The 26,563-nt window shown below is 38.3% G+C and overlaps 2 protein-coding genes across 3 annotated transcripts in view; one reads left to right on the forward strand and one right to left on the reverse strand.

Moving 5' to 3' along the window:
- The window catches only part of LOC142355291 (ran-binding protein 9-like), a 281,185-nt gene that overhangs the window by 9,454 nt on the left and 245,168 nt on the right, over positions 1-26,563 (reverse strand). Inside the window, exons 2-4 of the mRNA XM_075407506.1 lie at positions 16,472-16,641; positions 12,981-13,250; positions 644-792 (exon numbers count right to left, since the gene is read on the reverse strand). Coding sequence (XP_075263621.1) covers positions 644-792; positions 12,981-13,250; positions 16,472-16,637 — 585 coding nt within the window. The 5' untranslated portion in view covers positions 16,638-16,641. The remainder of the gene's footprint in view (positions 1-643; positions 793-12,980; positions 13,251-16,471; positions 16,642-26,563) is intronic.
- The window catches only part of LOC142356023 (uncharacterized), a 214,018-nt gene continuing 201,372 nt past the window's right edge, over positions 13,918-26,563 (forward strand). For both annotated transcript variants that reach the window (XM_075408018.1, XM_075408023.1), the window contains exon 1: positions 13,918-13,944. The gene's annotated coding sequence lies outside the window, so the exon portion shown is untranslated. The remainder of the gene's footprint in view (positions 13,945-26,563) is intronic.

Genomic DNA, 26,563 nt, shown 5'->3' on the forward strand with positions numbered 1-26,563 from the left:
GCCTTCAAAAACCCAGCACTTTTTCCGATATCTCACTCCACTGTAAAGGTACTCTGAAAGATCAAGCTTCAAACATACTTGCTTTTCGCTCCCTTTATTACTCCAGCGTGATTAAAACCACCACTCTAATTTGACTTCTTACTGATGAGAAAAAAACGTGAACCAAAAACTTCTAATAATGACCTTTTCACATTGAGTAACACCAGCAGTTCGTAATTTCTATATATTAGTACCTAAGCTACTGTTAAAGCCCAATGTTCGGAAAGTCATGAAAAAACTAGCGTCTGCTAAAAAAAAACCTGTAGAATCTCAATACTCATCTTTGAGTCATAAAAAGACCAACACGTTTACATTAATTGCTTCAAACTTCGTTCGAGAGCAATTAATCATATACAGTTGTATTAAGTTGACTTGTGGTGATGCTGAAAATGAGCAATACATTACTGCTAAGCAAACAGCTGCCCTTAAAATCGTGAAATGTGGTTAATAAACAGGTTAAGAGCTCTTTGTTGTAACACAAGCCATTTTCGCTTTATGCGAAATACACAATCTTGAATATACATCAGACAACATACAAATAAACAACCTCAAATTTATTATTTCAAAAAACGGTAGTTAAGAGCAACCATTATATTTTGCTAACTTCTACAGTTTCACCAGGTGTTTGTAGTCCAACTGTCGGGTAGAAGGATCTCAGGGGCAAGTCTGTGACTACGGATCCCAAATTGATTCCATTCTTCGTGAAGAAACAAGTCCTGTCCACAAAATTAACCCCACAGCCAACAGTATCGCCTGAAAATTCAGCATCGCGTTGCACATTATATCACTTTGATGTAGTTGCTTTCAACAAAATTTCACTACTTTATATAGCCTCAAACTCACATTACTTTTGCAAAAGCGTTATTTATACAGTGCAGCTGATTTTAATGAGAATGTGCAGTCTGAAGTACTTTTTTATCACAATTTTGGCACTAATATCAGTAAAGGGGAATGATTTTAAATCAATGGTAGTCAATGGTGATCTTAAAACATTAAAATGATATACCGTCATTAAAACTTTCCGTAAACTGACCCACATTTAAAATTTGTCTTAATTCTTAAACTTTGCTGACATATTAGCCCTATTTTAGTCAAAATTCAAAATTATAATAAGGTGATTTGGATTGTAGAGTAGTAAAAATGGCGGCAGTGATGATATAAAAGAGTAAATAGCGTGTTTGCGCTTATCCATATTTGCTTGAACCAACTGAGCTCACGATGTTAAACTGAAGAAATCACATTAATATTTTCATAATAACGACTTCCAGGTAACCTAATTGTGGGTTCAACGCCGCATATCAAGTTATTAAGTTTTTAGGAGGGTACGTCGATTAACACGTTAAAAAAGCCAGACAACCTGTTACACATCATAATCTCACCATTCTAAAACATACCTGGCAGATTGCCGGAAAATAGCCATCGTTGATTCCAATAAGCATGATTGGGATTGAAAGAATAGAAGATATTGAAAAAAAAGATTTTTGTACAAAAACATTTTTAAAGTCCGATTTATTTTGATGGCATTTCGTAGTTGAACATACTTCTGTTTCTTAGAGAGAGGCTACAGGGGCTACTATCAATACCAATAATCATTAGAGATGGTAACTAAGACTTATAGGAACGACGTTCAAATAGTGGGCATCTAAAATTGGGCTTTATGGTTTTATCCCGTTTCTATTTCTGATTTCAATTTCTTATACTGACTCAGTTCACTTTTAATTGCTTAGCTGAGCAACTGATGTTCGAAATAGCTTTTAGCAGAATGAGAAAAGAGAGAAACTAGCCCAGAGAAGTCAAAAAGATTGCACGCAAAATGTTGAAAAAGCGGCAAAATGAGGTAAATCGAAACATTTTTTGTTCGACGAAGTAAAAAAACATAGCAGGATTGGGAAAAAAATTTAGAAAAAATTCCGATCAAAAAAATAAAAAAAAAACAGTAAAAATCAAAGTGAAATTGCCGCAAAAGAACAAAAAACCACTAGCGAGAAAGCGAATTTTTGTTCAAACACCGTTTTCTCACTATACTTTAAATTAGAGAAAAAAAATTTCACGCCGGAAAACCACTCGCTTTTTCGCTCCACTTCCTGTTTCGGCGTGACCAAAATCACTACTCCAATTTGACTGCAAAAATCATGAAAATGTGTGAACAGATCGTAAAAAAAACATAGCAGGACAAGTCCACTAGCAAGAAAGCGAATTTTTGTTCAAACACCGTTTTCTCACTATACTTTAAATTAGAGGGAAAAAATTTCACGCCGCAAAACCAATCGCTTTTTCGCTCCACTTCATGTTTCGTCCTGACCTAAATCACTACTCCAATTTGACTTCCAAAATCATGAAAATGTGTGAACAGATCGTAAAAAAAAACATAGCAGGACAAGTCCTGACGTATAATTCAAAGAATTTTCATTGACTAAACAAATTACTAGACCTAGAATGGGACCATGAGTGAATTGGAAATACCGTTTCTTAAAAAAAAATAAGAAAAAAGTGAGAAAAACCAGAAAAATCAATGTCAAAGTGCAGCATGTGAACAACAAACCACTAGCGAGAAGTGGAAGTTTGGACAAAAAAACTAGGCCTAGAATGAACTCTGAATGGATATGAAAAACCACTTAGAAAAAATCCAAGTGAAAAAATCGAAAAAAAAACAAATCAAAGTGAAATTGCCGCATGTGAACAAAACAACCACTAGCTAGAAAGCGAAATCTTGTTCAAACACCGTTTTCTCACTCAACTTTAAAATTAGAGCGAAAAAAATTACGCTGCAAAACCACTCGCTTTTTCGCTCCACTTCCTGTTTGGGCGTGGCCAAAATCCCTACTACAATTTCACTTCAAAAATCAAAAATGTGTGAACAGATCTTGAAAAAAAGACAGCGCCCAAATACAATTCAAATTCTTTGAATTGTAAAAAACATTGCTGGCAGATTGCCAAAAAATAGCCGCAAAAGCTTCGTAGATCTGCAGTCTCAAAAAACAGTAAAAAAGACAGGCAAAAAAATTCGTCTTTTCATTGAAGGCTGATATGTTATATTTTGATTTAAAAATTTTGCTGCCTCTATTAGCTGGTCTCTAATACCCTTCATTTAGAGTGACACACACCCATTTGACCTTATCTCTTTGAATTAAAGTAAATAAAGTCAATTTCAAAGTGAGGAAGTCATTTTTGTGAGTGAGGTAAGTCAAGTGTGACCAAAAATTTAATCACGCAAATGAAAAAAACTCACTCCACTAAGAGCGAAAAATTACGTTTCGCACGCACTTCAGTTGAAACTGCATGAACGAAAAGCAGATTTGAAGTGGTTGTGACGTCGTAACAAAAATCATGACGACGAAATAAAAAACATAGCCGGAAGAATTCCGGAAGCGATTCGAAGCGTCAGAACTTCACAAACAAAACCGTAAATACAGCGGAAGCCATTACCATTTGTATTAAATCATTAACTCATTACCTCCCCAGGTCTGATCAAAAATTTGGTGACTTAAACCACTGTCACCAAGAGAAACAATTGCAGTAAATTTTCATATAATTGAAAACGTTTGGTAACGTTAAAAAAGTCCGAAATAATTAACATGGTAAAAATACTGATAGGCTGAAGAAGCTGATAGGGCTATCAATTGCCCTCAAACAATTAATTCATGATTCTAATCTCAAAGATCGCGAAAGCAAACGGCAGATAATAATCTTAGAAACTAAGTTAAATCTTTTGAAAAAAAGAATGCACAAAGTTAAGAATCAGAAAACCACTACAATTACACTTCTAATCACTGCAATTATGAAAAAGAGCATTTATTTCTTCCTTGTACAGACGCTAGACATAGTTTCATACTAATTCAAAAATTAAATTGATCATAGAAAAGACATAAGCAGCGGAGGAATATTCAAAGGCAAATAATCGTTTATCTAAAACCAAGGTCGGAAGAAAGTTGCAGTAACCATTGATAAGTGGAAGTTTTGGAAAAGTCTTGCTAGCAGACTCTCAGTACTGCCTTATGTTGAATGAAATCAATTGCAAACCAGAGAAAAGACGAAAAACTAAGAAAGCTGAAATCATTCAATTTTTTAACAACTGACAAAATCAATATACCAAAAATAAATGTAGGTGCCAGTCCGAAGCTAGAATGATACTAACTAGAATGTGAGGAATAAAGACACAATGTAAGGAACACCGTAATAAAATGACATTCTTGATTTTTGAAAGTTAAAAATCAAATTTAAAAATATCAAGAAAAACGAATACATTTCATTAATAGGCATTAGAGACATAAAGATAACGAGCCATCCGATACGAAGATCTATCCTCTTGAAAAGAACTCACAAAATGGAAAATAGAGAAAATACGAAACATCGGAACATTTTGCAAAAAAATGGTCAAAAAAACTTTTAACACTGCATTTGTGAAAAAGTTTTAACTATTTTTCAAAAACTTAACGCCAAAAATGATTTAATTTTTATTGAAACAAAATTAAAGTCCATCACGTTGCACAAAAAGACTATTTCTAGTAATTAAAACCAAAATACAAACAAAAAACTGAAAATATGTACCATTTTATAAAACAAAATTACATCGAGGCAGAAAGAGGCGTTGAGTATATAAATTATCAAAAAGAAGTTGCCACTCACGTATTTTTGACAAAAAGACGGTTAAAAGATCCAAAAATGATGCAATTAATAAAAGCCAAAAAAAAAACTATAAAAACAAGAATTATGTGCCAATTTTGAACTTGAAACGCATCTTCAGGCTCTGCAAAACACTGTGGCATCAATTTCAGAGGTTGACATTTCAATATAGCATCTGTACCAGGAAGCACGTGCTAAAAACTGTAACTTTAAGAGACACCAAGTCACAATGTTGATTATATAGATGAAATTCAATGAATAGGAAATGGATGACTTTTTCGCGGTAGCAAAAGATTTGTGAAGCAAATCTCACGAAAGTTTTAACTGTTGACAAGGAACAACAGTGGGCAAAGGGTAACCCAGGCATATCGTGCCAAAGTAACTATAACTCAAGGGTCATTTTTGAAACACCACCAACACTGGCGTCAGTGAAGCATGCTGATTAGTTTGCTTCTCTGACGTCCGGCCTCAGCAACACCAACACTACATATTCAGTATTAACTGAAGGCGGAACACCGCACAGTTCTTTTCTGGTTACCCCCCTTAACCAAGCTCGAACGCGCAACCTCAAGGCAAAGGCAAGGGCAAAGAGAAAGACCACGAATCAACCCCAAAGACCAAGACCCATCCCCCCATCGGACAATAAAGACCCCCCACACAGTCAATGATTCGACAACACTAAACACAAAGCAGAATACAAACCGCCGGACAGCAATGCCGAACAGAACCATGCAACCACCCGTTTTAAAAGCAAAAATCAGGGTGATGGGGGAGAAAATTGCGAAAAACTTGCAAACCACGAGCGAATTGATTGACAGTGGGAACATAAACGCAGCGAAGAATGCTCATGAAAAGGCAGTGGAAACATTTTCGGAGTACGAGGAAACCAGTTACGAGTTGATTTCACAGCTTGACGAATATCAGCACGAGGAGTACATCGACAAAATGACTGACACGTGGAACAACATCGACATGAAAATTAAAACTCAGAATCACCTTTTGCAAGAAACCACAGCAAACTTCAACACACAAGACAACAACGAGACAACAGTAACAACCAATTCGACAGCCTATAACTCAGCAACCAACAATAACATCAACACTAGGGCAATTGGACAACAGCAAACATCCATCAACAGAAGTTTACACAACGAACAACCGGAAACTAGCAATTCCTCTCAATGAGACACCCTCAACAGCTTTTGGTATGACAGACTAGCTTACTCAAGCAGCCAAAACGGCCAGCAGAACAGATTTACTGGAATGGGGACACAGATATTCAATCAACCAACAGTACAACCACAGCAATTGTCAACAACGTTATCACAACCAGTTCCATTCTATACGCCTTATGTGGAAGCTCTTCCAAAGATGGATCTTCAGAAATTCAACGGTGACCCGAGCAAATGGGCAGATTGGTACAGCCGTTTCAGCTTCATGATTGGCGACACTCATCTCAGTGATGGACAGAAGATCGCCTATCTACAGGGACTTGTAATTGGAAAAGCCAAAACAGCAATTGAAGGATTTGCCTTCAACGGACACCTGTACAAGGATGCAATAAACGAGTTGAAACAGCGTTTTGGAAACCCAAACGTCATCATTAGCAACTTGATGGAGAAACTCATCAAATACAGGCCACCAAAAACATCTCTTCCTTGGACAATTGTAAATTTTTCCACTTTCATAAACACCATGACAAGGACACTGCAAAAACTTAACTTCTACGCCGATCTCAACAGCACGACCATCTTGAAGCATGCAACCGACAAACTACCTTACAGCAAAGAATTCAAATGGAATCAGTTTGTTTAACGACGAAGAATTCAACAGCCGACACTTGCAGATTTCAACCAATGGATTAAGGAAATAGCCGAAGCACATAAACGTTCAACGCATCAAGGACGAAGCAGCACCAGCTTAGCACAGCCAGTGACACACATCAACAAAATTTCAACATAAATGGAACCCGACAATTTCATCAACAACCAACTCATCCTAACAGGGAACAACAGCAGCAGCAACAACAACCAACAAAGAACATAACCAACTTTAGCAATAACCACAGGAACCAGTACAACCAGAGGAGCACAACAATGTTCCAAGCAACAAGAGGAAGCAACAGCAACAGCCAGCTTCTGCCTTGTGTCTAACTGCAGTCATCAGTTATTCCATTGCCCAACGTTTAAAGCAAAGACAGCTGACGAAAGACTACAAACGGTTTATCAATTGAATCATTGCGGAAACTGTTTGGGAGCAAACCATCGAGCCAACATTGTCCCTCAAACTTTAATTCCAGGGAGCAAGGATGCGGACAACGACACAAAACTATGCTACACGGTGCCAACAGCAGATACGGACGAACAGTAACATCAATTGTTCAAATAAACTCTCAATTGAACAACTCAAGAGGAAATGGTAACTCATTTGCAGTCATCAACAACAAAGATACGACCACAATAAAGGACACAACAGCAGCAACTAAAATAACGAATCTTCTCTATGTCATGCCAGTTATTTTTCATAACAAAGTTCGGACATACGCCTTCATCGACCCAGGAAGCAGCTTGACAATACTTCTCTCGAGACAGCCGACGAACTACGCCTTCAGAAAGAAACATGTCAACAACTTGTCTTGGAAGGAGCTAACAGAACAGACACAAAAACTTGTTACACAACTTAAACAGAAATTTCAAATTTGGAAGACGATGAACGCTACAACCTCAAACAGATATATGTTGTGGAAAACATCAATTTGCCAAAGTTGAGGGAGCACCCGGGAGACATTGCCAGAAGCTATGACCACCTTAGACATGTCAATATGCCAACTCTGGATAATCTCCAAGTCACAGTATTGATTGGACAGGACAACATCAACCTTATCTCACCAGTCAGAGTGGAACAAGGACCATCTTCAGCACCAAGCGCAAGTCTTTTCAAACTTGGTTGGACTATTTCTGGACCTCATACAGTATTGGAAGACAGCAAAACACAACATTCAATGAATCATACTGCTTTGTTTTGCAGCAATTGCCTTGAACAAGACAATGACCTCAACGAAGAAGTTTCTCATTGGTGGAAAGCAGAGACAATTCCATTGGAATCCAAAACCAAGTCTAATGATCCTGAAGTCTTGTTGGCCACCAAGATACTTAACACATGCGTGAGACAAACAGATGGACGTTATGAAACGGGACTTCTCTGGAAAGACGACAGCAGTTTACCAGACAATCGGTCACAATACTTGACTCATCTGAATCATCTCGTCAACAGACTACAGAAGAAACCTGAACAGTACGAGAAATATAATGAGGGCATTCAAACAGACCTGGAAAAAGCTACATTGCAAAAGTACCTTTCCTTCGACAGAAAGATACAGGATGGTGCATACCACACTATGGTCTTGTCAGCCCAAACAAACCCGACAAGATACAAAGAATCTGCAATGCCAAAGCACCACAAAGCGGAACAAGCCTCAATGACACACTCTTAGCTGGACCTGACCTCCTCGGAAATATGCCTGGAATTTTGCTACGATTCAGACAGGGAGCAATCGCCCTCCAAGGATATATCGAAGCGATGTTTATGCAAATCGGAGTACGACATAAAGACCGACGTTATCTGCGATTCATGTGGAGACAACCAAACAGCCAAGAATTAGAGGTGTACGAATACCAACGACACATCTTTGGAGCCAGGGACTCACCAGCTTGCGCAAATTTTGTTTTGCAACAGACAGCCAAAGACGACATTGAAGATCACCCAAATTCTCCGGAGATAATTCAGCGGACATTCTACATGGATGACACGGTTGCATCGTTCAGCGACACCATCACAGCATTCACTACAGCCAAGGATGTCAAGGATACTCTGAAAAAAGGTAAATTCAACCTGACAAAATGGTGCAGCAACAGCCGTGAGTTTTGTCAGCAGATGCAAGACGATCTTTGCAAACCAGTTGAGGAGCTCTTTAGTAAAACTTTTCATCAAAGAGTTCTTGGAATTCATTGGAGCTTGGACGAAGACAAAATAATGTTCAAAGCGAAAGACAGAAAGAGCTTGGACAGGAAAACATGGACACAACGCAAGTTTCAGTTTTTTGTGTCAAGTTTCTACGATCCTTTGGGAATCATATCTCCATTCCTCATCCGAGCTAAGATCCTACTGCATGAACTGTGGAAACATGGACGCAAATGGGACAAAGTCGTCAGTGGAGACAATGGAAAGGCCATCAAGGATTGGGTAGAGGAAACGGAACTGTTAGGTATGGTAGGTGGTACAGGACTTGGGAACACAATGGAACTTCATGTAATCTGCGACGCATCATTGGAAGCAGCAGCAGCGGTATCTTACATCAAGACAACCAGCAACCAAGGAACCACAATTCGTTTTCTTATGGGAAAAACAAGAGTGGCACCCTTACGTCAAACAACAATTCCTAGACTAGAACTGCAAGCAGCACTCTATGCAGCAAGATTGAAGAAAACAATCGAGGATGAAATGGATTTCAAGTTTGACAAAATCTCTTTATGGAGTGACAACACGACCGTTCTCAGTTGGATAAAGAACTTCAAATTGAAACACAAGATGTACATCGGAAACCGAACTGCCCAAATAAGGGATCTCACAAGCACTAATCAGTGGAACTACGTCAATACTAAGGACAACCCAGCAGATCAAGGAACGAGAGAACTTAAAGTAAGAGAGATGACAGAAAAATCTCTTTGGTTACAGGGACCACAGTTTCTTATATCTTCTAACAACGGTAAAACTGACGAACAACAACATGAAAAAGTCTTCTTGAACAGCGCAGAACAGAAGTCTCAGGTAACAACACGACAGCCAATTGACAAGGACTTCATTGATGCCAACAGGTTAAGCCAGTGGTTGAAACTCAGAGCAGTCATAATCAAAATTAAAAACCTACGAAACAAAACGAAATCACGTGACCAACAGATCTCTTCCTCTTCCGTTTATCTCAGCAGCGATCGTTCGACGCGGATGTAAATCAACTAACACACAACAGGCCGGTTCAGAAAAAGAGTAGATTGACTAAGTTGACACCTTCAATAGACGAAGATGGTATCATTCGTTCAAACAGCAGACTAGCCAACGCACCAGTTTCAACAGCAACGAAAAAGCCAATAAATTTAGACGGCAGAAACAGGATTATACGTCTTTTTCTGGAACTGCAACACAACATCAATGGTCATGTTGGAGTTGAACAGCAAGCACACAGCATTCAGTTGAACTATTGGGTTCTTCAATGCAAAACAGTAATGAAGATCTCAAATAGATGCTACGAATGCAGACGACAGAGACAACTCAACAGCCAGCCTCAGATGTCAGATTTTCCGAGATACCGATTCTCAGTCAAACCTGTAGCCTCCAAAGAAACCGGAGTGGACTTTGCGCCTTTTGAAATCTACAGCCAGATCAACACAGCCATGAAAGCTTACTGTTGCCTGTTCACCTGTCTGACGAAACGAGCCGTTCATATCGAAGTGACCAGGAAGTTGCTAAAGGAATCATGCATAATTGCATTCCAACGATTCTTCAGCCGACAAGGAATACCAAAAAGAATTCACAGTGACAACGCTTCAGATTTCACCAGTACAGCAAAGACCTTCCAGGAAAGCAGCTTCAGAACTACAGAGCTACACATATATGCGGAGTCGAAAAAGATTACATGGAAATTTAATCCACCAGGAGCACCACATTTTGATGGAACACGGGAACGCCTCATTGGGATGAGCAAACGCCTGTTCTTCAATATCGCCGGATCTTGGAAACTCCAGGAAGACAGTTTCTCAACCCTCATTTGCCAAGTGGAAGCTCTGCTCAACAGCAGACCTCTAACATCAGTCAGCAGTGACATACGCGATGTGGAAAGCCTGACAACAGGACAATTTTTGACAGGAATGACAACAGGACTGCCAGCAGACAGTACAATTAGCACCAACGACAGAGAAACAGGAAAACTATGGAACAATGTCAACAGTATCATGAACGCATTTTGGATATGCCTTTTAAAGGAATATCTCCCAACACTCAGACAACGTCGAAAAAGGCATTCAACAGTTGACGGGATAGAAGTAGGGGACATGGTGTGGATACTAAAAAAACAACACACCCAGGGGTATCTGGCCGGTAGGTAGGGTACAAAAAGTAAATAAAGGTAAGGATAATGTGGTAAGCTCATGCCTGGTTAAAACATCAAGAGGGGATTTTGTTAAACCAGCTATTAAACTTAGTTTGATTAACAACAAATGAACATAAAGGTCATCAATAGTAAATGGGGAACATTAACTTAAACACAATTTGAAGCAAACTTGATATTGGGATTAGGGTAATGTGAAAGATGAAAATTTTAAAGTTCAATTCAATGAGTTATCAATTCAAAGGGACTTTTAGGTATCATTCAGGTACATTTGGGGATTTCAACAAGTAACTCAAAAGGATACTCCATTTAGCAAAGCTTATCGTATATTAGAGAAATACTGTCAAATGGGAAAATTTAGGTAGAAAGGTTTAACACGAAGACAAATTCTGAATAGACATTAGGTGGGTTTTGAAATTCAAATGCACAATTATTAGCTTATTGCAAAACAGCAGAGAGTTGAACCGAAAAGATACCAGTATTTTAAAAAGATAAAAGACACTAACCAACTTAGGTAAAAACCAAACATCAGAGGTAAAGTATTGCAAAAACATTTGATTTTCCGACAAACTCTAATTTGAAAAAAAGGAGTAAAATATAGGCAATAGGTACAAGGTAGTGGTAGGTTTAGGTAGGTAGGGAACACGGGGAGCATCAGTTTCTCAATTTTCAAGGAACAGACCAGCAACAACATTTCCAGAAATTGTTCAGTATTTGACATTCGCCAATCAGCCAATACAAAAGTTGATTCAGAACAACTACAACTGTAAACAGTCAAACGCAATCAGCACAAAAAGCAATTCAATTTTCCAGCATACCACTTTCATATAACACTACAAGCAGCACGTTGACAACTAGTACACAGCAGCAATCTACAGACAACACCGACGGAAGACATCAGCGGAAATTTCACTACAACAACAAACACTTCAGCAAGAATAATTTCAGCAGAAGCAGCAGCATTTTTCGAACAGCAGTCAGCGCATTCTTCAATAGCAGACATCATCAAAGTCAGGTCAGACATACTTGTAGATATGGACGAGTCCATAACTTCAAGATCAGCGTTTTATTGATGACACAACTCAATACAACATTTCAACATAATGATCAGCAGCTGAAGTAAGAAATACAGTTCGGCTATACAAAAGACACAACAGAGCAAAAGAGAACACGACGAGACGACAAAGATCAACTTCAAACAGACTTCAACAACAACAACAGATCGACTACAAACTTTCTGATTTTTGGTGCCCAAAAATGGGGGCGGATTGTACCAGGAGGCACGTGCTAAAAACTTTAACTTTAAGAAACACCAAGTCACAATGTTGATTATATAGATGTAATTCAATGGTTAGGAAATGGATGACTTTTTCACGGTAGCAAAAGAAGATTTGTGAAGCAAATCTCACGAAAGTTTTAACTGTTGACAAGGAACAACAGTGGGCAAAGGGTAGCCCAGGCATATCGTGCCAAAGTAACTATAACTCAAGGGTCATTTTTGAAACACCACCAACACTGGCGTCAGTGAAGCATGCTGATTAGTTTGCTTCTCTGACGTCCGGCCTCAGCACCACCAACACTACACATTCAATATTAACTGAAGGCGGAACACCGCACAGCATCGAATAAAAATTATTTCCACAAAAAACCAAATTACAAGCAAAAAAAACTGGGCCACAGACGAAAAAATGGCTAATAACGGTTATATATATGTGTAATTCAGTCAAAAACTACTTTTCAAAGTCAAAAAGTCATTCACTAAACGCGGCGCATGATCAAAAAACTTCTCTCGCTTAGAAAAAATTAGTTCACACGGCAATTTTACTCACTTTCACTTTTAGGTCAAAACAGCGTCTGAACGAATAGTACTTCCTGTTAAAAAAAACCTTAAGAAAACCAATACTCCTCTTCGAGTCGTAAAAAAACCAAGAGATGAATAAAGAACCAGGAAGATGAGGGCGGCTATTAAACAACAATTTCAACACATCGCTTTGACGCGGCTCCTAGAGCCTAGCATATTGCCTCAAGTTTAAAATACAATCAGTTTCTGCGATAAATTTATGTACGCTGCAGTGACGTTTCATAGTGGGGGCTCCTTTCCGTCTATTGGGTGGATCATATCCCCTTCTTTATTTTAAAAAATTCTCAAACAACTCACCAGTAGTGAAAGTCGGCCCATAAGGTTGTCCGCTTCCTTTGGAGCAGAACGAATTCCCATCATCGCCATGGTATCCATAGGAATCTTTGTCCCATCCTGGAAGTCTGTTCAGATTGCTCTGGCTAGTAGGGGATATGCCGATTCCCATGAAGCCATCTCGCCCTTTGCTAATTATAAAGATCTCGAAGTAGTAGATACCAATGCCAGTGGGAATCGGGACGGCGGTTCTGACGGATCCAGCATCTTTGTGGCTTTTCTCAACTCCTTGACCTATAAAATGAGCTATAATTACTTGAGCCGAGCATACAGTTCAAACAAAACAGATGAAACAATAATTTGTGGCATCAAAAAGAACAAAACTTTTCAAGCAGTTCGGCAGGTACAAAGTCATTGGATAAAGGCCCTACCCGTTTTCTTAACTGAGGTAAAAGATTGCAACATTTCACGCGCAATAGAGGAGCATGGGCTACATCGAAGACTTCCCAGTATATATATACTTGTGACATACCTTCCCGGGATCAAAGTAATACCGGAGGTCTATTCTGATTATGAAAATCTAACAGCAAAACAAAGATGAGCGTTTAACAGCATGATGCTCTCGTTCGATTTCCATATCAAGAAAATATGCCTCTTCTTTATTTATGGGACCTTCGAGCAAAAAACTTCCTATCAAAGGCCTTTTCCTGCAAATTTTAAAAGGAACACGCGATGTAATTTATGCTTTCACAATGCTTGCCTCCTAAAATACTTTTATTCATTAAATCCATCTTATTCAGTGTCACTGTCTTCAGATGTTAAGTTGTAAGTCACTATTTCCCTCTGGAAGTGTCAACGAGGGAAAAGCTCTTTAAAATTTTCTGTTTCCCAATCGTTGGCAGAGATCTGGGGGGTAAATCCAGCAATGATTGTCATTTTACGTGGTAATACGTCTAATTGGCCTAATTGTTGTGATAAACTTATTAAATAGAACAAATTTAACTCCGCTGTATTTTCAAATACGGATTCACGCAGGGCTGAATCAAACCTAAGTTTTTTCAAGCATCGCCACCCCAGCCGTAGGCGAGTGAACCAATCTCCCACCCCGACTCTTCACATCAGGTCGTACCATTCTAACATATTTCATTTTTGTGAATGGCTCCATGAATGGGACGTTTTGATGCCAACCCTCTTCCCTCCAGCTGCTCGGACTTGGTCTTGGGTACTTCTCGTACCAAATATATAGACGAGGGTCAAGTACAGTGTTGTGTTCACTCCTATCGAGGTGTTAAACTGCTAGCTCTCTGATGTTATCAATCAATACCCAAATCAGAAGCTGAACACTGTTGTAGTAATTGCCGGCTTCAACGATCACCTTAGTGTTATTGAAAATTTCATAGAGCATTGGAATTTCCTCATTCAGCTCATTGTTCTCAAATTTAGCCCAAATAATTTGATTGTTCCCAAAGTTATACCCACCAGCTGTAATCGCCTCATAAATAAGAAAATCAGTGCCCTCAACTACGCTTTGTATAATTACATTGATTCTTGTGCCCTGAAGTTGTTTATTGTTTCACCCTCATTTAGAAATGTTCTTGAACCTAACCTGTTCTGTAAAGACATCGTGCACTTCTCCTTTCATGGAAACCATGTTTTCACTATTATTCGGTTTAAAATCATTCAATACTTTAAATATCGTTGCCGTTATTACGCTCATGTAATTAACTTAATATAGTCCCCCTCAGTGCAGCCTTCCCCACTCCTAGCCCGTAAACTGATCAAACCCATTGTCCACACTGCAAGGGTCCCCTATGTAGGGGAGGCGTCATACGTGTTATAAATATTTTCACGTGGAATGCAGAGGTCTAGCCACAACGAAAGATTGGACCGAAAACTTCAGCTGCAAAAGCTGTTATGAGGTCACCACACAACGCCGGCACCACACAATGCTTTGACCGTTCCCGACACTGCACTCATAGATCCTGCAACATCGCACGCCCCCGAACGTTCCGTCGCCGCACCATCGGATAATTTTTGGATAAACTTCCAGCCTCACTACGCGGGGTAACAGTGCGCGAAATATACCGCGAGGTCGTCACATGGAAGCCCTCGTTCTTCACGCTCAGTAAGAACAAGATAGTATTACTGTTCATTTTGATACGCTCTGCCGTTTCGCAAGGCAAATAAACTCAGTATACAAACTGATGGGGAAACTTTGATAATTCAGGACAGGAATACTGGTCGTAGGCGACAGACACTTTTGACCAGCCCGTTAGTAGCACTTTCCTTTCCGTTTACGAATTGCTGCTCTGACACTGGAAAAAGTTCCGACTGATTTCTAGTCTACTTTTTCAGTGAAATAATTGTCAAATTGTTTTTTCGCTGTTCTCTCTCGCTTAGTTGGAATATATCTGTTGTCGCCCTTTTGTTGTAGATGCCGTGTATGATCTTATAAGTCTCTATCATGGCCCCCTTTTCTCTCCTGTATTGCATAAGGATTAACGTGATTTCAATGTCTTCAGCTTTTTAACGTGATTTAAATGTCCTGAAGTAATATGATTAGGATGTAAAGTGGTACTTCCATATTCATGACGTCGATCCAGTATCTGTCTGATAAACTTAGGGGTGCCTACATCGGTTTTTTCATGGGCGTTTTCTTAATGACATCCATCTAGGGAATGCCCACACTATACCTTGCTGTTGCTTTTTCTCATCGTAATTTACTATTCGGACAATTGAAAGCTTTTTGCACTGATGTCCAGGGATTTGAAAAAGTTAATTGGAATTGCAACAATTGGCAATTAATTGATTGCAATTATTGATTGCTGACCCAAATTTAATTGCAATAATTGATTGGAACGACCCAATTAGTTGCCCAATAATTTGAGAAATTTGAAACAGCACACTCCCACGTCTGAAACCTTGCACTAGAGAAAAAATTTCCAGGCTACAGTTTTTTGTCGCAAAGTAATTCGAGATTCTGGGGTGAAATGTTCTTCGTAATGAAAATGAATGTCTGCAAGAGTATAACCATATGCGTACAATTTTGGGTACAGTCAAGGCTAAAATCTAACGGAAAAATGAGAAAACAATTATTGATAGAACGTGAACTTTGATTGATGAATAAATGCAATTATTGCAATAATTGATTGTTACATTTTGCCAATTAAATTAATTGATTGTAACATTTTTTCTCCAGCCAATTAATTGCAATTAATTTTTCCAAATCCCTGCTGAGGTCAGAGGTGCCTTACATATGCCTCTAATTGCCTAATAAGAGTAGCTAAACGGGTCAGGGTAGCTAATTAAGAATGCTAAACGGGTCAGGGCATAGTTTTTATGCTGCATAGTTCAATGTAATTGCGCAAACGTAGTAATTGGCTAATATAAAACACTTTGATCTGTTGTTTCAGACTACGGGTGACTTAAAACATTAAAGAAAACTAATTCGCACCCTTTCCGTCAACAAATTGTTATATACCGATGCAATAGAACACCAGAAGAGCCTGCCTCACCTTTATACGTAACAATGAGGTTTCCGTTTGACAAGCCGAGATGATCACACTTATCCTCATGTGACCAGTACCGGGGAAGTGGTGTTCTCTTCTCATTGATATGAGGATACAGCTTGCTAACAGTATCTTTGAGCTCATCAGAAATAGGGCGTTTTCTGGGACCCATTCTCTGAAAAAAAACATTTCACTAGAGTAAATGTTAAAAAATGATCATAAGCAATAATCGATGAGATTTTATAGAAAAAAGGTTCAATTTGTTTTCACCAGAAAAGAAAAGACAAAAAGATGAACTTGATGCTGAAGTTCCTTCGGGAACCCACACATCAATCCAAATTGCTGCAATATTGTTTTCGCAAAGTAGAAGTTTAATTGTTAAACCGACAGCTGCTTTCAATTTTCACCGCTCCGTAAAACATTTAACTTACGAGAGCAAATCCCTGCTTCGGGAACCCACACATCAATCCAAATTGCTGCAATATTGTTTTCGCAAAGTAGAAGTTTAATTGTTAAACCGACAGCTGCTTTCAATTTTCACCGCTCCGTAAAACATTTAACTTACGAGAGCAAATCCCTGCAGTAGAAGCGTCAATAGGAACAATTGAAGAGGAGGGGAGACTGTTATCCTAAATGTTATATTTTTTGTAATCTTGATTCAAAATCACTACATATTATACTTTGATTGCTATTTTCCATATCTATTTTGATTATAATTCTGATGCCTTAAATTCTCTATCTTTTGCATCTGATGCTTTAATTTTTTAGTACTGTCAGGATTTATAAATACACATAGAAGTTGACTTGCTGCCCCCGAGTTGAAAGACTACCCTTTTAGGGAAGGGGCTTTCTCTTAATTGGCCTTTTGGAAAAAAAATTAGCAGCAGACAATAGGGAATGTGATGAAAGGGAGTGATGAAAGTGCAGAAAAAGGGAGTGTGATCCCTCTAACAGTTAATTTACGAGATCAAATTACAATTAAGAAACAGAGAATACAAAGAAGGGAGTGCGATGCACAGAAAATGAGTGTTGAAACTTCCAAAGCGTGTTTCCTCAAGCTTGTTCAATTCGCGAATTGTCCCACGGACAAAATTGATGACTATAGTGGAAATGGATTTTGCTATTTGCGTCAATTATGTGCTTTCTAAGTCAATCTAAATATATACAAATATACAAAAGCCATATGCAAATATATACAAAAGATATAGAAAAGCCTATATACAAATGTCCCAATTAATGAAGCAATTGAAATAGCATTGAGGAGCCTGTACTCTAGTGAACACACCCCTGAGATTTCAAGAGCGACTTCGAAAACACTCTTGAAGCTAGCTGTGACAAATGTCTGTTTTAAAGGCAAGGACAGATGGTTTTGTTAGGTGGATGGCTTAGCAATGGGAGCATCACTTGCGGCAGTTGCATTAATTTTCCGTAGATGTGCAGCAATCCAATATAAGAAGAACATTGTAGAAGGCATTGTTCACCGCGCTTGTAGAAGCTGTAGCACATGAGAAAATTTTGGCAAAGCTCTGAAGGAAAATGAAGGTATTTGGCTAAAAATCATTAACCTGAAAATTGGACTTCCAAAATAATAAACGATGCTTTGCAGAAAATCAATAGTAAATCTCAATTGGAAATTGGATACGAGGAAGTACAACTTAGGGGACAAAAAATGCCAGCGAAAGATGTTAAACCAAAATTTTTCCTGCAGTATCGAGGTAACATCAGCTCCGGAAAATGGAAAAAACGTGAGAATTGACAACCAAATTCACAACGCGAAAACTATGTGCTTGCCTACCATCCCTGAAACATAGTTTTGATAGCAATCTGAAGTCTCATGTGGTCTACAAACTCAGTTGTTGTTGATGCAATTCCACTTATGTCGGACAAACGCCACAAGAATTTCTGAGCATAAAAAACCGATTCACCGGTGGGAACAAATGTAGTGGAATGCTGTGGGACTCTAACGGCCTTTAATTATAATATAAAAGATCAGAGCCTGGATAGCGAAAAAATTTTGACCATAGAAGGTCTACACATTAATAGACGCAAGCCACAATTTAAAACGCGGGACGAGTACAAAAGTAGGGAAATAACACGGAAATATTAAGTGCAGAATGCATGTTCGGCCTAAAACTTTTCGCATTTACATGCGAGCATAGTTATATTGTGGATCAAAACCAAAATTCGCCTATTCAAAACTCATACAGAAAAAGACTCATGTTAAACTATTCAAAGTTCTATAACATTTAAACAAACTTTAATGTTGAAACTTGTGAAAACTTTAAAACGTAAATAGATAATCAAGACACACTTGCTGTACATTTGCGTATCTGTAAATATTTACTTAACCATTTTAAGCTCCTGACCATGCAAGTTATTGGTAAAACGTCCGAGTAATTTAACAATTTTATCTCGACTTGATTTGAGATCAGTCATTAATAAAAGAAAAATAGCCAGCAAGATCACTCCCTCAAATCAATGAAATTGAACATGCTAAGCAACGAGGGCAATATGAGCTCGCATTCATTTTAGCGAAGCTTGATGAGGGCAAAATAAGAGCTCGCAATCGCTTGCCAAGCTCTGACGGCCAGTTCGCCTCATACAACACAAGTAATCTGAAGAAATTGTCGGAAAACCATGCAAAGCCGTCAAAATTAAAGGCTCTCTTTTCTAAGTTTTCTGAGTTCTTTATCAAAACCGATCACTATGTTTTGAAAAACATAATAAACTTGTTAAATAGGTTCTTTTCTGTTTTGATGCGAGGGAACCCATGGGGACCTTTTATAAGAGATCATTGTTGAAACCGGTTAATTGTTCGGATTCTTGAAGATTCTCAAATTCAAAGCGAGGGCACGGCTTACAATCGATACAACTGCAGAACCCGAGGAAGGTGGCCTTCTTATACTTCAACAGCGCAAAGTATAGGAACGAAATGTTTGCGACTTGGCACGACGCTGTCAACAATTCCCTCTCCTCCCATAGGAGCTGCTACCAGCCCTTCAAGAACGGTAGACAGATTGTAAAGCAACTCAAACCCCACCTAACTTGAATACAATCCATCGTATACTGTCAAAGACAAGCAACCCCCAACTTTTACTCATACCTTGCCAGAGCCCGATTCCCCATACTCAACGTTGTTCGAAATTTCATTTCTCGTATTAACTCCAAGCCCCAGTTGCAGTGAACGAATACAATCAACTTCGCCGGAAACCCAATCTCGAAATAAAAACGCTGTAGGTGATGCTGAAGCACGGCGCAGATTGAAAGAAAATTATTAAAAAGAAGCGTCCAAAGCGATTGATTGTCAAAACAACAAAGACAGGCCCCTAAACAAACAAGTCACTAACTGAGGTGAATGATAGTCTTTTCTTATTAGGATAGCACACGGGGTGTGAGCTTTTTGTTTGTGACCTTGTTTCTGACTGAGCAGTCAACTGTACAAAGACGCGAGTGAAACCCTTTTACTTGGTACTATCTCTACAAATGGCTCGCCACAAAAAATAGATTGAAGGCGATAACAGTAGCCAATGACTTCTGAAAACCGTGCAAATTCAACATATCTGCAGAAGAACAGGGTGTCCACATTTTTACATGTGGTTGTCAGATGCACTTCAATGAATACCAAACACTGAAAAGTAGCCCTTGATGGTAACAAGGATCTTGGAAAAAAGCACTACTGCCTTAAAGCATGTGTGTTATACTGAAAAAACATGGCACACTGATTGAAACAACAAACGCAATCAGACAACCCGACGCCTTGGATGATCAGAAGCTCAAAGCACTTCAAGCCCACTTTAACGAAATGAAGACGACTATCTCTGAAATCAAAGAAGTGGCACAAAAAGTGGTGGAATGCTGACTTCTCATTCGATACCTAGGCACATCGAAATTCCATGTTGGAACCAAAACAATTGGATGAAATGCGAATTAGTGGAGTTGTCGAGAGTACAGCAAAGACCCCAAGAAATAAAAACGAGCACAATAAAGGTAAAATGTACAAATGCTATCATTCATGGACATAGATTGTGGAATCACCAACGTAAAGCGTTTTGGCACCTACCAATAAGACAGGAAGAAGACCATCCTGCTACGAGTGCCAAACATCTATCATTACGGCTGATACTACTTTCGATGGCAAAGCTGAAGAACTATGACAAGGAGTCAATTTCGACAGAGAACTCAATAAGGACGAACTGCAAAATACTACCCTTTGCTGAAAAAATGAAAGGAGCTGATAGTTGAAAATGTTAGTCGAAAAGAACTGCGGGTGAAAGAGTAATCTCTACTTCAAAAAGACAGAAAAAATTGGGTCAAAGCGGAAACGATCGAGTACAGCGCATTTTCGCCAACAGCCACAACAGAACAAATGATCATTATCTACTATTCTTTAATGTAGGAAGTCTACTAGATCTCATATGAAGACAGCTCTCTTCAAATGCATTGGTTAATGTGATTTCTATGACATTCTCTGCTTCATTGAGACTTGACTCGAGCCAGAGGTTCCTGACTCTGCACACTTTTTAAACAAATTTTGTCGAACACAGACATGACAGAGACATAATAAATGGAAGGTTGACGCACGGAGGACTATTAACAGCCGTGAACGCGTCAACACTACATGCAAGGGAAACATTCCCGAGTAACAACACTGACAGAGTAGCAATCCGAGTTGAAACACTGGATCAAAGGTTTCTCATCGTATGAATATAACTGTGCATCTGAAATAAATTGTCCATCTGAAGCATGAGCTATGCTGTGATATGGTCCTCAAAACTGGAAAAACAAAACTTTGAGTCCACTTGTTGAAATGAAATGAATTCTTTGGAGCTTTAAGAAGCAGTGATTGTAGAATATGGCTTTAACACCGGATTTCAACAGCTAATTACAGGTAGGAAAAAACAGCTGAATGTCACAATGACAGACAATCCAGATCCAATTGCGAATGAAACCTAATGAGACAACTCTTCTCATCCAACCACCTTCCATTGCAGATGAAGTCAACGAGTTGCACATGTTATGCAACGCGAAACAGCACCAACCAAGGAGAAAAAGACTCAATTTTCTCCTATACCAAATCCAACTGGCAAGACTTGAAGAAACACATAAATGAAAATCTCTTCCAATCATACTGTTTCAGGAATGTCAACCTGATGGTTGAACTGCGGTATGACTGGCTTTATGAAATTTTCCAGAATAATTCCAATGAAAATCAAACTCATGAGATCAATGACCCAATGAGCCAAAAGTGAGACTTCAAATCTGATTAAACCGGTGAATAACTTTCGACGACAAATTAAGAGTAAACAGTCACATTTCAAAAAGAAGAAGCTACAGAAATGAGCCGCAATCTAGACTCCCAACTCCAAAAAGACCAAGCTGAGGTCCAGGGTGCGCCATGAAAAGCTCATTGAGAAATTACGTGATATGGGCATATCCAGTGGAGTACTAACTGTTAAAGAGCTGACTCAGAGAACGCTACCAAAAACTCAAAATAGGCTCCATGGAATCTTCCGCATTACAGGTATTGAGTGGAATTCCTCAGGGAAGCGCTCTTGGATCTCTATTCTCCAATCTGTTTATCAACGATCTCTCAGAAACAATAAAGAGCAGCTGTTACAATTACGCTAGCGATTACACACCAACACTGTCAAACTTTGAATAGACGGAAGCAGAATCTTGTAATTGTGTTCGAGAAACACGATGAAGCTGAATATGGCAAATTGCAAACTACTCAGCATCAAAGGGAGGCAAACGTGCAGCTTGGAATGAGATTCTTTAAAAAACCATAGTTTGAGAAGACCTCTGGATTGCTGTCTCTCCGGATCTGTCTTGGACAAATCGAGCAGCAAAGATTGTTGAAAAAGCTATGAAAGCTATCTGGAGCATGAAAGGCAATATCTTCGAAGTTTCGTCTTGGATCACAAGGAAAAACGTCTACCGCAGCTACGTTGTTCCAGTAGTTTCATACAGATCACTTTTGTGGAAAGCAGGCAAAGCAAACCTCAGAAGAATAGAAGATGTCCAGAATAAAAAAGATCTCCTGGGTTCTACAGACACGCATTTGGAATACAAGCAGTGCCTACAAAGACTCCAATATCCTCCACTAGCGATGTATCATGCTGCTCACGTTCTCTTGCCGTTTTTGGTTATAATAAAAGGACAATAATAAATGAAATGGGATGATTATGGCTCCCAATAAAATTCAAACGAACGAACTAAAACGGCGGGGAACACGATCTTCAGTACAAGCAGACTCCAAAAACAAACAAACGAGAGCAATTACTGGCGACGAGAGCAGTTTACCTTGCAATCTGTTCGGTAAACTTTTCAACTGTGTCATTCAACAGATAAAGAACTTCACAGAACGGCTTACAAGAATGTGCTTCAGATCATTGGAGAAAAAATTTGACTTTGGAGACATATGTACATGGAGATTATTATGTTTTGTTTGTGCAATAAATACAGAAACTTACAGAAATTAAAGAAACTAAAATCTCTTTGGACGGCCCTAAATTTTTTGGTTATTTTTATTATTATTATTATTGTTATTAGTATTATTTTTATTATTATTTTTATTATCATTATTATTATTTTTATTAAGATTATTATTATTATTATTTTTATTATTATTATTATTATTATTATTATTATTATTATTATTATTATTTTTAATATGAGTTTCATTTAGACGGTTCAGAAGCCGTACCTGATGTCCAAGCCTAGCCCCCAGGCTTTAAATGATCTGGTCTCTAAGTCCAACGGTAAAGCAGATTTAGAAATTTTGCGAACTTAACGAAACTAGTTAATCTGATACAAGACAAGGCAACTTGATCTTTGAAAAATTTCTTTTTCAGAGCACAACAGACTGCGGGGACAAAAATTGAAGGCCGTTTGCACCCGATAGTTGTTGAAAATGCATTACGGAGACTTGACTTCAATTGTATGGGCTCAAAAGTCACTCATGTAGGTGAGCACTTTTCGATATCCAAATTGGTTGCGGAACTCACAATGTAGCAGCTTATCTTTTTAGAAATTTGAATCCAGAGAGAAATAAGATGCGACCTGGAAATTAGGATTGTAAAGAGTATTTGCAGTTGTTTTGATTGAAAACATCTCTCTGCAGGAATTATTGCCCTCCTCATGAACTTCGTTTCTCAATTGGGAAAATACTTGCTTTTGCCGGTTTTTCACCTTCAGCAATTTGTGCCCCCCGGGACTCTGGCTCATTTCTCCTGTGAGAGAAATGTTGACCCAATTTTCAAACGTGGCGCTTAGACAGCTTGTATGAAAATACACTGTCCAAGGACATTGACACAAAAAGGATCGTCAAAAAAATTTGACGAAGTCAGTTCAGGAGAAACTCAATCGCTTTTTTTTTCATATTTTGTCCCTTTGGCTTCAAACGTCAAAACAAATACAAAAAGAAGTTTGCGGCCATAAGATAAATGTTGTGTCCTGCAAGAAACTATATTGAAAATCTTCTATTCACTATTTTAAAAGGTTTCCGCTTTAGAGCGAGGGTCTGTGAACCTCATATTTGTACATAATAAAATGGTAGAGAAAGACGGCTTTAACGATCTTTCTGTCCTAGGAGTACACAGAGATTCTTTTACAACGCTAACGACAACCATTTGATCAGGCAATTATTTAATTCAATTCGATTAGCCTTAGTGCTAAAACGAAGTCATCTCTACAAAACATGCAACAAGAGATGGGCTTACACTTGTACTAAAAATGACGAGTGAGTAGTTTTGCGATGTTAACGACTTGCTTGCCCCTGCTCTCCTTGACAGTCGATTGGTCGCAAAACCGGCCACAGGAGATGCAAAGTTTAAACAAAAAACCAAAATCAACGAGAACTCGACAAGAAAGTCTACTTGTTCGCGCCTACAGTTTTTGATGTGCTAACAGCTGTCGTTCTTCAGTCAGATTTTTTTCAGAGACCTTGTTAAAGTATTCTGTGGTGTAAACAATGAAACAAAAGCACGTGTTTTTTACAGAGAAAACATTCGGCAATCCAGATTACCAAACAACAAGTCTGTTTGAAACTGTACAAGACAAACAATATTTGAGGCGATTGCCATTTCGTAGTTTTTCTGTTTTCTGCATTGAGTTGACTATCTTTGTGGCATCCTAGTAGGCCAGGCTTTCTTACGTTGGTTACACTTTTTAAAGTTTTTACCACAACTTGCAAAACCAGTGGTTATATTTAAAGTGTTCCGTAGGCGCGATAAAGGTTATCATCTCCTATTTTATTTCCTCTTGTCTTTTTTATCCCTTGCTTTAACCAATCAGTTCAATACTCGGGTGCCCTCGCTATATGATGACCAATCCTATTTCCTGACTGGATTCTAACTCCTACTGACAGCCAACCATATCTAATTCTGATTTCTTAGAAAAAACTTTTGATCCAGCCAACGGACAGAACAACGAGCGCACACAATGAAATATCACAGCAGCAAAAACAATTTTACCACAAAAAAACTTATATCATTATGCTAGACTCTCGGAGCCGTTCCAGTGTTAAATTTTGGCTAAACTAATGAGTCAAGACTTCCTGCCAGCACAATAAAACGACAGGTATCATCATACTCAGGAAAGCTTATTGAAGCATGGCAACCTCCGAGGCAGGTAAACTGCGCTGCATAGGAGAGCTGTACTTGTCTTGAAAAAAATTCATGTTATTGCACCCGAGTAGGTGTCGTTTTTGTCCAAGATTTCTCTTGCTATTTTCTTCACAGTGCATACGATTTACTGCGCCTCCAATGCAGGAAAATGCAAGCTTGGAAAAACTTCTTTTTTCTACTTCTATAATACGTTTTTGAGGTTTCAACTTTTGTTTGCTTATTATGTTTGTAGGCTTTATTGGACTTTTTGGACAAGTCTGTGTTAACGGAACAGATTGAAAGTTTTCATGGTGATGAAAAACCTGCTAATTCAAAATTTCTACACGCCATCTGCTTCGGTGTTATATCAAACACTTTTATCACTGCTAGTAGAACTGTTGTGAAAGCTTCCGCCGTCTAGGATCCGAAGTTTTGGTTCTACTTTGATGTCTTGGCGTAACTCATGCTCTATCTTGTTGAAAGCATTTTACGATGTTCAACAAGTGAGTATTAGAGCCCTTAATAAAGTGGAGAGCACATTCAGTGCAAGTTTTCCTCAACAAAGATTGTCAATAGTATCAAATGGACCAAATGTCACGAAAAAAAGAAAAGAATTTCAAGAAGTTTTCATGTCAACAAGACTAAAAAATCCATTATGATAATGAAAGTATCTTGGTATAATTAGTATCACGCAAATTATATTTTAATTCTAACTTTCTGGGAAAACTGCGAATTTTACAAATAGCATCATTTAGAAAAGTTTAATTTAACAAAATTTGAATGGTAACATCTACAGTGTAACTTAACATTTGCCTAAAGTGGGTTTTTAGTGTAGTTTTTTTCTGTTTTTTTTTCAAATTTTGTAGCTAACAAGTTTTCAAAGAACCAACTTTATTGGGCCAACATTTTTTTCAAATTAAAGGAAGCTGATATTTGAATTTTTCCATTGTAAAATGCTTATAGCAAAAACAAAATTGAAGAACAGTTTTCTTGGTTAAAACGCATTCTTTCTTTTTGAAAATTGTGATTTTTCTAGCATAACATGTACCAAAATTTTTTATTCGCGTAAAGCTACATTTCCATAATGTAACTGGAATCTGGCGCAAATCAAGAAGTTAATACATTTTGGCAAGCAAGAAAACCAGTTTTTTAAACTGAGGTTTTTTAATTCCAGAAATAGCAATTTTTTGGAGCACTGCGCTTTTTTGGGCTTTCAGTTCCTCCAATTGAACGAATTTCTAATCGAAATTCGTCATTGTACATAATATGTACCTAAAGTGAAATGTTAGTTCACAAATAGGGATTTTTAAGAAATTTATTTTCTTGCCGATTTAACATTCTTAAAATTAATGCAAAATCGAAAAGGAAGCTCCCCCTTGTAAATTGCATCAACCTCAAAAGTTAAATAAAGGGTACTTCAGAAAACTAAATTGGAAACTTTTGATTCAACTACTATTTTTTAAGTTTTGGACCTGAGAGCGAGAGTTTGTAT

Source organism: Convolutriloba macropyga, chromosome 2, assembly GCF_964194025.1.
Source record: "Convolutriloba macropyga chromosome 2, txConMacr16.3, whole genome shotgun sequence".
Taxonomy (NCBI): Eukaryota; Metazoa; Xenacoelomorpha; order Acoela; family Convolutidae; genus Convolutriloba; species Convolutriloba macropyga.